This window comes from Alexandromys fortis, unplaced genomic scaffold, assembly GCF_014885135.2.
Source record: "Alexandromys fortis isolate MF-2015 unplaced genomic scaffold, M_Fortis_MF-2015_v1.1 scaffold_84, whole genome shotgun sequence".
Taxonomy (NCBI): Eukaryota; Metazoa; Chordata; class Mammalia; order Rodentia; family Cricetidae; genus Alexandromys; species Alexandromys fortis.
This window is the reverse complement of record NW_026068017.1, coordinates 886,120-899,511: the sequence shown is the minus strand read 5'-3', so window position 1 is coordinate 899,511 and position 13,392 is coordinate 886,120. Positions and strand designations below refer to the sequence as shown.

Sequence of the window (13,392 nt, the reverse complement as noted above, 5' to 3'; positions counted from 1 at the left end):
GCAAGTTTGAGGGCATCATATCTCCTGGAATGGTTGTGAGCCCACATAAGAGCTAGGAACTGAATCAAAGTCAGCAAGTGCTGGTAATTACAAAACCATTTCTTCAGCCCCTAGATGTTAGTGGATTTTGTTGTTTTGAGACAGGGTTTCATTGTGTAGCCCAGGCTAGCCTTTAACTGAAGGCAGTCCTTTTGCTTTAGCTTCCTAAGTACTGGGATTACAGGCATGGGTCACCAAAGATTTAGTCTTCACCTCAGGTTGGCAGCAGTGACTTCTGTACACTCTGGTTTAGCTGTTGCCTAGATGGGTAATGACCTGTAACAGCATTAAGTATTTGACAGCCTGGGGCTGTTCAAAATTGAAGTTTTAAAAAGCAAGGACTCCTCTTCTTGGAATAGAAAAAGTGACTGCATTTTTTTTCTAAGACAGGTTTTTTTCTGTGTAGCCTTGGCTGTCCTGAAACTCACTCTAGATCAGGCTGGGCTCCAATTCAGAGATTTGCCTGCCTCTGCCTCCCAGGTGCTGGTATTGAAGGCATGCACCACCACATTTAATTGTTTTTAAGTTTAAATGGACTTTCTGTTGAGTTGGTTTAAAGTGTTGAGAAAGGCAGTGGGTCCTTATCCCCAAATATCTCAGAGCATCTCTAAGAACATTACAGCTGCTCTGGAATTTGATGTGTTGAAGGCAACCTTTTCATTACTAGTACAAATATATGTTTGTGTGTGCTTCATTCTGCTGTAGGCTCTTTCCCCCACACAGACGTGTTCATGAGCCTTCCCCCCACCTCAGTAGTCTTGATCCATGCTTGCGCATGTCTCTTTTCTATTCACTATACTGCTTTGAATATTACTGATTCAGTAAAGTGGGATGTCCTAGCCCTTCCTGCTGTAGATTTGGTTTGCTGTAGCTTTCCTCGGAGCCTGCAGGCTTTCATTTCTCCAGCATTGTCTCTTCCCCATCCTGTTTCCTGTGTTCATTCTCGGCGCCATTGACACTCCCAGTTGCACTCCTGTCCTTGGTGCACTCCTGTCCTTGGTGACTTTTAAGCAATAGACTTTGTACAAGATGGTTCCTTGCACACCTGAGCCCCTTAGCCTCCTCAAAGAGCTTTCCTTCACTGTATCCATATGTCTTCCTCATTGAAAGTCACAGCAGGCCATTAGCTTGCCTGCCACCAAAAGATGGAGGTGTGATAGGATCTTGGAAAGAGGTGGTGGCAGCTTTTTGCCCCTTTATCATCTCTTCACTTGTCAGAGTCAAAATGACTTTGTAAAAGATCCTCTGCAATTTTCCTCTACTCTAAAGAATCTTAACTTTTGTTTCTGTTATGTGTGGAACTAGCATTTTCTGGCATCAGAATGTGGACTTTTTGGTGTAGTTGTGTTTTGAGAGAAAATCTTGCTGTATCACCCAGGCTGACCTCATGATCCTCCTGTCCTGGACTTCTGTCCTGGACTCCTGTGATTGCTGGGACTACAGGTGTATTCTCTGCCTTATTACAGTATTCTACCCACTGCCTGCTTTTACATTATCCCCCCACCTACTTACAGTACTCCCCAAACTGCTGTAAAGTATCTATCCCTCCATATGCTTTACAGTATTTCCCTCTCCTTTACAATGTGGGTTTTTACCACTGTTCAGTCTGAAAATCTATATACATAGACATCTCTTACCTGTGAGATACTTTTGCTTGCCTTGTCCCTAGCCCCGTTTGAATACTCCCTTATTTTCTCTGGATCTTTCGCCAGCCACCTCCCCTTCCTACTTTCTTTACCTTGGATGGGCGAATTTTTAGATTGGACTATGGCAGGTAGATTTTCTGTTTTTTTGTGGCTTAGGGTGTGGAGTGTGGACAGAAGCCCTCAATTTATCTTAGACACTCCTCACACAACTCTGACTGTCTGGAAACTTGGGCCTGAAGAGCCAGTGCAAGAGGAACACCATTTGTTTTCCCTTTCCCTTAGAACAGTAAAAACTCTCTGATTGGCACACTTCTAGTTTCTCTGTTTAGTATGTTTCAGTTTTGGGAACCCAAAGAAGGCTCAGGGAAGGAATCTTAACATTTGAGGCAGCTGATGTTCCTTAACTTCTGAATGGAAGTTATTGCCACTAATGCTTGGGTCTTTAAAGCATGACTGGCTAATAGGAGCTGGAGGGACAGATGCATTAAATTCTTTAATTCTGTGACTGGTTAAGTTTTTATTTCTGTTATTGGCAGGTAGGGAGCAGCTGGCTGGGCATGGTGGTGCACACCTATAATCTTAGCGATCAGCAGTGTGAGGTAGGAATATCAGATGTTCAAGGCCAGCATAGGCTATATACTATATAATGATAGCTTGTCTCAAAAAAAAAAAAGCTAAATGACAAGACAAGGAAACACAGAGTTAATTTTTAAGTGTATATGCTTATACATGTGAGTATGAGTGTGTGAATGCAGGTATACTGTGCCACAGCAGGCATGTATAAGTTACAGAACAATCTATTTTAGCCTTTACAATATATTCCTTCTTTTAAAAAAAAATAAATTATTTTGGGGATGGAGAGGTGGTTTTGCAGTTAAGAGCACTGTCTGCTCTTGCAGAGGACCTGGGTTCAGTTCTCAGCGCTCATATCAGGTAGACTTAGATCTCCTGTAACTCCAGATCTAGGGAATCTGATGCCCTCTTCTGGCTCTGTGAGCACCTATGTATAGCACACATGTATACATTCAGGCACACACATAAGCACATACAATTAAATGAACTAATAATTAAAATCTTTAAAAGTATTTATTTTGGCCTAGTGTGGTGGCACACCTTTAATCCCACCGAGTAGTGGGAAGCAGAGACAGACAGATATTTGTGAGTTTATGGCCAATCTGGTTTACATAGTGAGTTCCAGGCCTACTAGACTACATAGTGAGACTCTGTCAGGAGGAAGGGAGGGAGGGAGGGAGGGAGGGAAGGAAGGAAGGAAGGAAGGAAGGAAGGAAGGAAGGAAGGAAGGAAGGAAGGAAGGAAGGAAAGAAGGAAGGAAGGAGAAAAGAAGATAGGGAGGAAGGAAGGAAAAAAATAAATCAGCAGGACATGATGGTGAACACGTTTAATCCCAGCATGTGGGAGGCAGAGGCAGACAGATCTCTGAGTTCAAGGCCAGCCTGGTATACAGAACAAAATCCAGGACAGCCAGGGCTACACAGAGAAACCCTGAAACCCAGAAAACAAATGTCTTTATACAATAAATTCCCATAAGTAAGTTCATCCAGAACTCTGGGAACAATTAGGATTGTCTGGGTATATTGCTCTTAAAATTGTGTGTATTTCTGGCATCATGTTTTCTTAAAATTGTAGACAGAATTGTTATTTGATAATATCAGTTGTAGTTTTATGAGTTTTTGCCATTGTACTACTTCTCAGCAATAATAAAATCAGGTCATGTGATGAATTAGTAAAGGTTCCTTTGGGTCCATTTTCTTGGTCTTGGTGATACATTTTTCACATTGTCTTTTGGAAACCCAGTCTATGAATGTTTGTATTGCTAAACACAGGTATGAAGTAAGAACATGGACTTTGGGTGACGGTGGCACACAACTTTAATTCCAGCACTTGGGAGGCAGAGGGCAGGCTGATCTCTGAGTTCGAAGCCAGCCTGGTCTACAGAGCAAGTTCTGGGATGTCAAAGTTGTTATGCAGAAACCCTGTCTCAAAAAACAAACAAACAAAAAACAAAAAAAAACAAAAAGAGAGAGAGAGCATGAACTTCATTTCAGTGTTTTGACTTTCCGGGAGGATGACTGAAAGCAGGTTAGGGTCCCAGGTCAGAGGAATGTTCATGTAGCACTGACTTGAGCATGTCCTTGCATAGCACAGCTGCATGTTGTGTCTAGCAGCAGATCTTTGTGTGAGTTAAGAGACAAAAAGGCAACCAAAAAAGGTGTATGACTTTCATACAACTGTAAATGAATATGTCAGACTTTTTAATGAAGTAAGAAATTATTAAGCTATTATCAATAGTAAAAGGGAAAATTCATAAAAACACACAAAGACCAATAGAAAGGAATGTTGGAATTTGCTTACAATTAATAATCAGCTATATTTATATAGAATTTTTATTTCTTTTTTTATTTTTATTTCTTTGTACAAAAATCACTTGCATTCCCTCAATATCCAGTTTACAGAATTGTAAAACAGCTTAGAGACAGGAAAAGCTGGTGATAACTCAGACTGTGTTCGACCAGATACCCAGTAATCCCCTTCCCGTTTCATTGTCTTTCATAATCTTTTCTGACAGAATGTTTTAGAAGCTGGCTAATCTTTTTTTCCAGCTGCTAAAACCTACTTGTCTTTTGTCAGCCCAGTGAAACTTTAGTCATGGCTTTAGGGGTGATTCAGGAAGGGGATTGATCCTGCAGTTTTCTGTCTCTTTGATTTAAAATCACCATCTGAGGAGATAGTACCGTGGGGGGGAGGTTAGCTAGTGCTCTTATTGCCTAAGGCTTTTTGCAGGGGATGGAGGTGTTGGGGAAGGAGCCATATCTGCCCCAAGAGGTATTGTTTTTCTAATTGTCACAAACGTACAGCTAGGCCAGTTATCCTTGTTTTGGTTGATTCTTGATATTAGGACTAAAAATGACTCAGACATCTTAACTTTTTCCCCTTTTTCTTAGGTTTTCTTACAGAGACTGGAAAAACCAGAGCAAGTACTATTTTTTCTGCAGGAACTGAGTCTGCCTTTCAAGTCACACAGATCAGAATTATGGTAATTCTCCTTCTACCATCTTTAAGTAGTGGTACTGCTTTTTAAAAGTGAATTAGGGTCTGGGGAGATAGCTTAGCAGTTAAGGGCCCTGGGTGCTCTTCCAGAAGACCTGTGTTCCATTCCCAGCACCCACATGGTAACTCACCATGTGGTATCAAGCATGTCTGGTGCAAAGACATATATGCAGGCAAAATACATACATAAAATAAGAAGAAATTTTAAGTGAATTGAGTTGGGTAGTAGTGGTACACTCCTCTAATCCCAGCACTTAGGAGGTAGAGGCAGGTAGGTCTCTGGATTCAAAGCCAACCTGGTCTATAGAGTGAGTTCTGAGACAACTAGGGCAAAACACAGAAACCCTGTCTTGGGGAGAGAAAAAAGTGATTTGGGTTATGTTTCCAGAGGGCCTTGCCTTTTATTGGGTGTGCAGTGAATATTTTCCTCTTTCTCCATCCTCTAGCAGAGGGCGGGTGGACAAATTTGGATCGACTTATAAGTTTTTGAATGGTGTGACTGTAAGGATGGAGGAAGCCATGCTAACTAACATTTTGTAGGACAGCTTGCTCACCTTCCAGGACATATATGTTTGAATACTGCTTCAATGGCTTTACTGTGCTGTAAGCTATTGGCATTTAACCATATCAACTGTAGATAAAATAGCCACAGAATTTTTGCCTCTGTTTCCAGGTTCGCCGTGGTGGCATTGGTGCCCAGTGTGGGCTAGTATTTGCTTATAACTCACCTTCTGAGAAGTTCCATGCAGAAGAACACTTCAAACGGTTTGAAAAATATGACAAATGGAAGCTCCAGGAACTGAGACAGTTTGTAAAAAGCAGGTACAAAACAGAGGGAAATCCCATGTGGTCAGTAAGGATGTATTTGTTCTCTTTCTGGGCGTGGAGATGTATGCCTCTAACCCCAGTGTTTGGGGAGCAGAAGCAAGTATCTTTGTGAATTTGAGGCTAGCCTGTTCTATATAGTGAGTTCTAGGCCAGTCACCACTACATATGAGGACTCTGTCTTAAAAAAAAAAAAAAAGATGTATTCTTATTGTCGTCAAATTATGCTTATAGAAAGGTACCAGTAAACTCACCATAGAGGCCAGAGGCCTTTGTTATTTTCTAAAAGCATTTGCAAAGAGGGTGTTAATTTGTTCATAATTTCTTACTTGGCCCTTTCTGTGACAAGGGTCATAGGTCTTCAGAATGGCTGGGGAGTGATACATGCCTTACTTGGCAGCAGCGTGAGTTTCACCTGACAGCTGGGAAATTTATCCTGCCCTAAACCCTTCTCCTGCCATTCAAGCTTTAATTTTTTTAAAAATTATTTTTAGATTTATTTATTTAATGTATGAATGTTTTAGGCGTGTATGCATCATGTATGTGCATGGTGCCTTTGAAGGTCAGAAGAGCACACTGGATCCATTAGAGCCAGAGTTCTTAATGATTGTGAGCCATCATGTAGTGCTGGGACTGGATCTAGAAGAACACATGCTATAAATTCTGAGCCTTCTCTCCAGCTGCACGTTTCAAACTTTCATTAAAAATGTTTATTAAGGATTTATTGTGCCAACCTGATGCATTGAAGATCCTGCAGTGGAGAAAGTACTAGAGGGGGCACTGCAGGGACTACAGAGAGTTTCCTGCAAGGAGACAAAGTCAACTGTAATGAGTGTGACGCAGGAGATCTGGCAGCAGAAGGCAGGCCTCACTTGGGAAATGTAACTCTGAGCCAGTGAACAATGCTGTGCTGTTTCTGAAGAGTGAGTTACACACTAAGTAGCTGCTTGAAGAAGTAGTGGGTAGCTTGAGCAGAGAGTAGAGTAGGCACCATGGCCCTGAGGTAGAGTATGGCATAGTGAAGGATCTGGTGGTTATGTGACTGAGCTGCACTGTCGAGGAGAGCATGAGGGACAGAGCTGGAGAGCTGAGGGAGGCCAGTTCGGTGGAAGTGTCTTTGTTTCAGGTCTTAGTGTATATTCAAAGCACGTGTGTGTGATGGGTGGGGGAGGCAAGCAGGCAGAGGGTAGAACATGTTATGGGGCAGTTAGAGGAAGATGAAGGAGGTCACATATATGTTCTAGAAGAACTAGTTAAGCGTGTGCTGCAGCTCCGTGGATGGAGGAAGACAAGCATAGAGGCAGGGGCTGGGAGGAGGTAAAAGTGGCCTCGACCAGCATAACAACCTTTGTAGCAGCAGCAGTGGAGCAAGGTGGCCTGATGCGGTAGGGCTTGGGGATAACTGACTAGCAAATGGAAGAGAAAAGAAGGCTTAGGCAGCACTGAGTTCACGGTGTGGGTCATAGTCAGGTGGGGAACTTGGTAGTGCCTTTCTCTAAAATAAAAAATGCCCCAGGGAGAAGCAGGTTTATGGGAGGGTGGTGTGCATACTGTTAGTCCTGCTGGGAAGACTTAGATGTGTTATAACCAGTAGGACAAACAGGTCAGCACCCTAGAAGAGACAGGCACGACAATCTTTGACATGGTCATTAGAAATACTGAATCCAGGTGTGGTGCCTCATGCTTTAATCCCAGCATTCAGGAGGCAGAAGTAGGATTTCTGAGAGGCCAGCCTGAACTACAGGTTGAGGCCTTGTCTAAAACAAATCAAACTAAATGAAGACATGGAGATAAAAGAGATGGCTCTAAAGGACTGTGGACTAGGAAGACATAGGTTTCCTTGATAAATAGCACTAGTTAAGAGACAGCAAAAAAAAAAAAAAAAAAAAAAACCTCAGAGAATAGGGGGCAAGCCAGGCTATACCCTTAGAAATCAGGGAATGAGTGTGGTGTCAGTTGTTAAGATAAAGACTTAAAGTGGACGAAGTCACAGAGGCTTTTGGTGACTCCTGATAGTGTTGCCTTCCTATTGCTGCTAAAGTTAGAACTTGTAGATCAGAGCCTTGGATTTACTGCCTATGCTCTTATATTTCCCAAGGTTAACAGCAGTCCTAAAATATTGCCCAATACGTGCTACTTAGGCATGATTGCGCATACAAATCACCTGTGAAAATACAGGTCTAATCCAGTAGTTATGGGAAGGACATAAAACTCTTCCTCTTCTTTTCTTGTCCCCATCTTCCTTTGTTTTTTGGGTTTTTTTGGGGTTTTTTTTGTTTGTTTGTTTGTTTTGTCGGTTGGTTTTGGAGTTTTTGGGGTTTATTTGCTTGTTTGGTTGGTTTGGTTTGTTTTTTCCGAATAGCCCTGGCTTTTCTGGAACTTGTTCTATAGACCAGGCTGGCTTCAAACTCATTCAGAGATCTGCCTGCCTCTGTCTTCCAAGGTTTGGGATTAAAGGTGTGTGCCACCACTGCCTGGCTGTTGGTTTGGTTTTTTGAGACAAAATTTTATTAGTCTAGATAGCCTAAAACTCATTATGTAGCCCAGGCTACCCTGGAACTTGTGGCAGTCTTTCCTGCCTCAGCTTCCTGTGTCCTGGGCCTATCTACCACCACACCTAGCGTAGTTTCTTTTTTAATAATGGCTACAGGTGCCACCTAATTTTAAGCAGCCATGTTCTCACTCTTGGGATATTAAAATAGGTCTTTTCCTCTAAATTTTCTGTCAAACAAGAAATCTTATACAGAATGAATTTTTTTAACCTAAATACAAACTTATTCATAAATCCCTTAATGATTTGATCTGGTTCTAGCATGAGTTATTCTTCAATATAGGCCAATTTTTGGCCTACATATATAATCAGCTTCTCTCCTTTGGGAAATAAAAATGTCTTGCCTGTTATGTTCTCCTAGCACTCTGCTCCCCAGTCAGCACCTGCTGCTGTAAAGTGTGGTTTAGTGCGAGCGCTTGCTTCTGTAGTCCCTGACTTTTTGCTGGCTTTCTACATTGCAGAGTTCCTTCAGGACACTTTCTGCCAGGCATGGTGGTAGGGGGACAGGAATACAGCCAAGGGTGGAACCAGGTCTCACATTTTCTAGGCAAATGCTATGCCACTGAACTATATCCCTTGCCCTTAAAGGATACATTTAAAATTCCTCAAACATGTGTTATGGATGAGACTCACTGGCATTTAGAGCTTAGCGAATCCTATCTGTTCTGTTGTGGTCAGTTGTATGACAGAAGATTTCTACCAAGAAAGACCTATGTGAGGAAGAGAGCAAAATTTTTCCTTTGTTCCAGAACTTATTCTGTGTTTTCTTTACTTTTCCCTGCAGTTATATGTGGTTGCTTGTCATGTTACACAGAACACTTCTGTGCTGTTAGTGTGATAGCTGAGTCATAGGCCAAGTAGTGTGAGGTTTTAATGGAACTTGAAGCCAGACGTGGTGGCTTTTAATCTCAGCATTTGGGAGGCAGAGGCGGGCAAATCTCTTATTAGTTCAAGGCCAGCCTGTTCTACAAAGTGAGTTTTGGGGTAGTCAAGGCTACCATAGTAAAACTATCTCAAACAAACAAACAAACAAGAATGGTATTTAAGAAGAATGCCTACTCCTTAGTTAGTTACTTAATTGTTTAAGAGGGAGCAGCATTTACCCATCTGGCTTTAAAGAGCAGCATGCAATTATCCATTAGCTTTAAGGATAGAATGCTTCCTTCGGAGGACTTGCTAATTAACAGGGGCCTGTGAAGGCTGAGATTTTCCTGTTGAGAGCTATAGGATTGGAAGCATTTACCCTTCAACTGTTTGTACATGGCTCAAACCTCAGGCTAGTCATGTACAAGTTTGCCAGACTTAGGGAAGGGAAGCCCCTCCTGCCTCTCCATTTTCAGAGGTACCCATTTTGGTGCATCACTCCTGCATCTCACTGGAAATGCCTGGGTTAAAAGTCATTTAGTTGAGGCCTTATCTATCAGGCTCTGAAGAAACTTAGGAAAGTAGGAAAATGTTTATAGCTGGGCAGTGGTGGTGCACATCTTTAATCCCAGCACTCGGGAGGCAGAGGCAAGCGGATCTCTGTGAGTTCGAGGCCAGCCTGATCTACAGAGCAGGTTTTTAGGACAGTCTCCAAAGCTACAAAGAAACCTGGTCTCAACAAAACCAAGAAAATGTTTATGATTACACTTGTATTCACAGAATTGGTTGCTCATCTGATGACCTTGGAGAGGATGATCCCATTGGCTGGTTTGAGCTGGAAGAAGAGTGGGACGAAGCTGATGTCAAGTTACAACAGTGCAGAGTTGCCAAAGTAAGCAGTAGCCAGTTGCTCTTCGCTCATTCACCTGCTCTCCCCTTCTACAAACACGGCTGACTGCACCAGCCCTGAGCCAACCCGGGAACCTTAGAGGGCATGGGAGAGGCAGATGTAATATTATTCTGTGACAAAGGGAGATTTAACCCACCAATTTAACATCACCAATGGGATGATTCAGTGGTAAAGGTGCATGCTGCCAAGCCTGACACCTGAGTTTGATCCCAAATCCTTTAGTTTGTCCTCTGACCTCCACAAGCACATTGTGAGATGCATGTGCCCACACACATGAAATAAATAAATAAAATGTAAAACTATAAGTAAGAAAGGACAACAAGGCCTTTATAAAAGGAATTTTCCCGTTAAGAAGCAGTTTGTACCAAAGCTGAGCTTCCAAAATGCCTTTGCTCTGTTTGCACAGACAAGGCCATTCCTTTTCTTCCGTGTGAGCTGCACATGCTGGTTGAGAACCTGAAGTGAGTCCCTCTGGCATTGACTGTTTTCATCAAAATATCTGTTTTTAGCAAGACTAATTCTCTCACTTCTACCTGGTTTTTGCCTTTCAGAAAGCATTGCTCTTAGTATGATTCCTACAGAACTTGACTTAGTGCTTGTGTTCTTTTTTTCTGTTGGCTGAAGATACCACTTATTTCGTGTCCCCAGTATTGGGTATGGTGACACTTTATAAAAAAATGCTTAGTAAAACCAGGAGGGATTTTCCTAAAAAGGCCTCTCAGTCCTCTTTCATTGCACTTAGGGATTCCAGTTCCTTCTCTGAGTTCTCTTTTATCCTTTCTAGTACTTGATGGTGAAGTTCCTCTGCACACGCCAGGAGTCAGCAGAACGTTTGGGTGTACAAGGCTTGAGTATCAGTGGGTACCTCCGGCCTGCAAGGGCAGAAGCTGAACAAAGTATCCTCTATGCCCATTGCAGAAAGGACACAGAGAATATCTATGGGGCCACCCTGCTCCTCAGGACTCTGCAATTCATACAGCAGCTCGCCCAAGACCTGGTAGGGTTTTTTCCATTATTGTACAATGTTCCTCCAGGAGACATGAATGACTGTGTTAAGGGAAACAGGCATCTTTAAAACTTGACCTTTCTGAAGCGATGGCAATATTAGTGAGCACAACAGCTCTCATACTTCATAATAATACAAAAAGGCTGGGCAGAGTGGGTTCTGTGGCACCAGTCTGTAGAATACTACATGGCATGTGGCACTTGTGAGGTTGCCTGGAGTAGACCTGCAGGCACATGGTTCTGTGCCTACCTGTGCTTGTGCAGGGGCAACAAAGCAGCATCACGGGATTTGTTCTTTAAGTCTGAGAATTACTTCTCAAGTCTAGAGGTGAATTTCTTTTATTAAATGTATTAACTGTCAGGTTTTGAGTTTGAAATAATTGGGGTTTTGATGCTGATTTTTACAATTACTAGTAAATCACAATATCAATTCACTCAAGGGAATCTTACTTACCATGGAGTGCTTGGCTAACTTCAGGGGAGCCCTCATGTGTGTGCAGCAGTGTCCACCCTTAGCTTTCTTTGTCTTCAGTGCACAAGAAGCTGTTGAGCTGTGCACATATGGCGTCTGGGTCTGTGTCAGCTAAGAACTCTTACCAGGTCAGGTGGTGAAGATGCCTGCCTTTAATCCCAGCACTCAGGGGGCAGAGGCAGGCAGATTTCTGTGAGTTCAAGGCCAGTCTGGTCTGCAGTGCCAGTTCCAGGACAGGCTCCAAAGAAACCCTGCGTCGAAAAACAAAAACAAACAAATGAAAACAAAAAAGAACTCTTATCAGAGCAGAGTAAAGAGAAAGGCCTAGGAGTAGTAACTAGGTTACAACAGAAGTGCAGCCCACAAGTAGGGAAGTCAAGTACATTGTAGGACAGTCCTGGGCATCATTATCATGTAAACCTTTATGTATGTGTTATGAAGATAGAGAGCCTGCGTGGCCATGTGTACGTTAGTGTCATAGTTATCTGTGTTTGCACACACACAAACACAGTTTGTTGTCTAAGTTGTGTGGGAGTTTCACTCAGGTGGGTTATCTCATTTCTTAACCATGACAAGTAAGTGAGACATCCCAATATTTCTCTAAATATATTTTTAATTTTACTTTTTTTCTGGTCTTTATTTTTTTAGGTGCAGCAGAAGGAAAGTGGCTTAAAATATAAGTCTTTCCTGGACTTCACGGGTCTTGATTTGCAGATCTTCTGGAATTTTTACAGTAAATTAAAGCAAAAGTAGGTCAGAATTTGTTATAAAGTAACAATCATAAAAAAGCTGAAATGGATATTCTTTTTATCTATTTTTTGTATGTATTCGTTTGATTTGAAATATTTGATTGTTGAAAATGGCACCTCAGATTTCTATAAAATGTTTAGGAAATATTTCCTCAAACATTTCCTTATTGATTGTCCTGCTAGTATAAGCAGGCCAGGCATTATCATGATGCAAGTTGAGCATCTCCTATCCAAAATCCCAAAATTGGGAAAACTGTTTGTATGCCACAAGTGGAAAATTTCATATCTCACTTCATATCACGAATCACAGTCAAATGCAGCTGAGCTAAAACTATTGTGTGGCTGGGAGTCATAACCCCGCAGCATAGTGCTAACTTACCATGTGCAAGGTCCTGGCTTCAGTCCTAGTGACAGAGTGCTTGCTAAGCATGCACAAGGCCCTGGCTTCAATCTGCAGCACTGAAAAAAAATGCATAAAAAAGTTGTATGCAAATGAATTTCATTTAAAAAAATCACTCACTTATTTATCTATCTACTTCTTTATTTTGTGTGTGTGTGTGTGTGTATGAGTTGGTGCTCATGAGGGTGGATATGTGGACCTGTGTGTATGTGAGGGCCAGAAGAGGGCATTGGATATCACTTTTTTTTTTCTTAGCTAGGCTGAAAGCCAGTAAACCCTAGAAATCCTCCTGTCCCTGGTGCCCCACTTCCTCCCCGAACACACACACACACACACCTTGGATCTGGTTTACTGAGCTCACAGGGATGCCTAGCTTGTTACACAGAACTGAAATGTGAATGTCAGTCAATTCTTATGGTTGTGGAGCAAGCCATCTCTCCAGCTCCATGAATTTCATATTCACACTTGTGTCCCGACTCCAAGAGAGCTCCCTCTACCCCACCTTCCCTCCTCTCCCTCTCCCCCCCCCTTCTGCTCACCTCCCCTCTTTCCTTTTCCCTCTCTGATGCATGCATGCATGTGCCAATATTCCAAAATCATGAAAAAGAAATCCAAAGTTTGAGGCTCAAATGTTCTGATCTCAGCTTTTTAGATAAAGGACATGATTTGTCTCCTCATTTTATAGGTGAAGAAACAAATCACAAATATGCTTCCTTCCCCAGTGGGCAGTCAGACAGGGTCTGTTTCCAGGTGTCTGGTGGTGTTCCTTTACTGAACCTGATGGCTTGAGGGAAATCCTTTGTAGACAGCTACATAGCTTTGGAGGGTGAAATGAACCTGCCTTTCTGCTCTCTGATGTTCT

At 42.3% G+C, this 13,392-nt stretch overlaps 1 protein-coding gene across 1 annotated transcript in view; it reads left to right on the top strand.

Moving 5' to 3' along the window:
- Zzef1 (zinc finger ZZ-type and EF-hand domain containing 1) overlaps positions 1 to 13,392 on the top strand; it is a 137,114-nt gene that overhangs the window by 34,840 nt on the left and 88,882 nt on the right. The window contains 5 exon segments of the mRNA XM_050162721.1: positions 4,649 to 4,740; positions 5,428 to 5,576; positions 9,775 to 9,886; positions 10,689 to 10,901; positions 12,030 to 12,130. Coding sequence (XP_050018678.1) covers positions 4,649 to 4,740; positions 5,428 to 5,576; positions 9,775 to 9,886; positions 10,689 to 10,901; positions 12,030 to 12,130 — 667 coding nt within the window.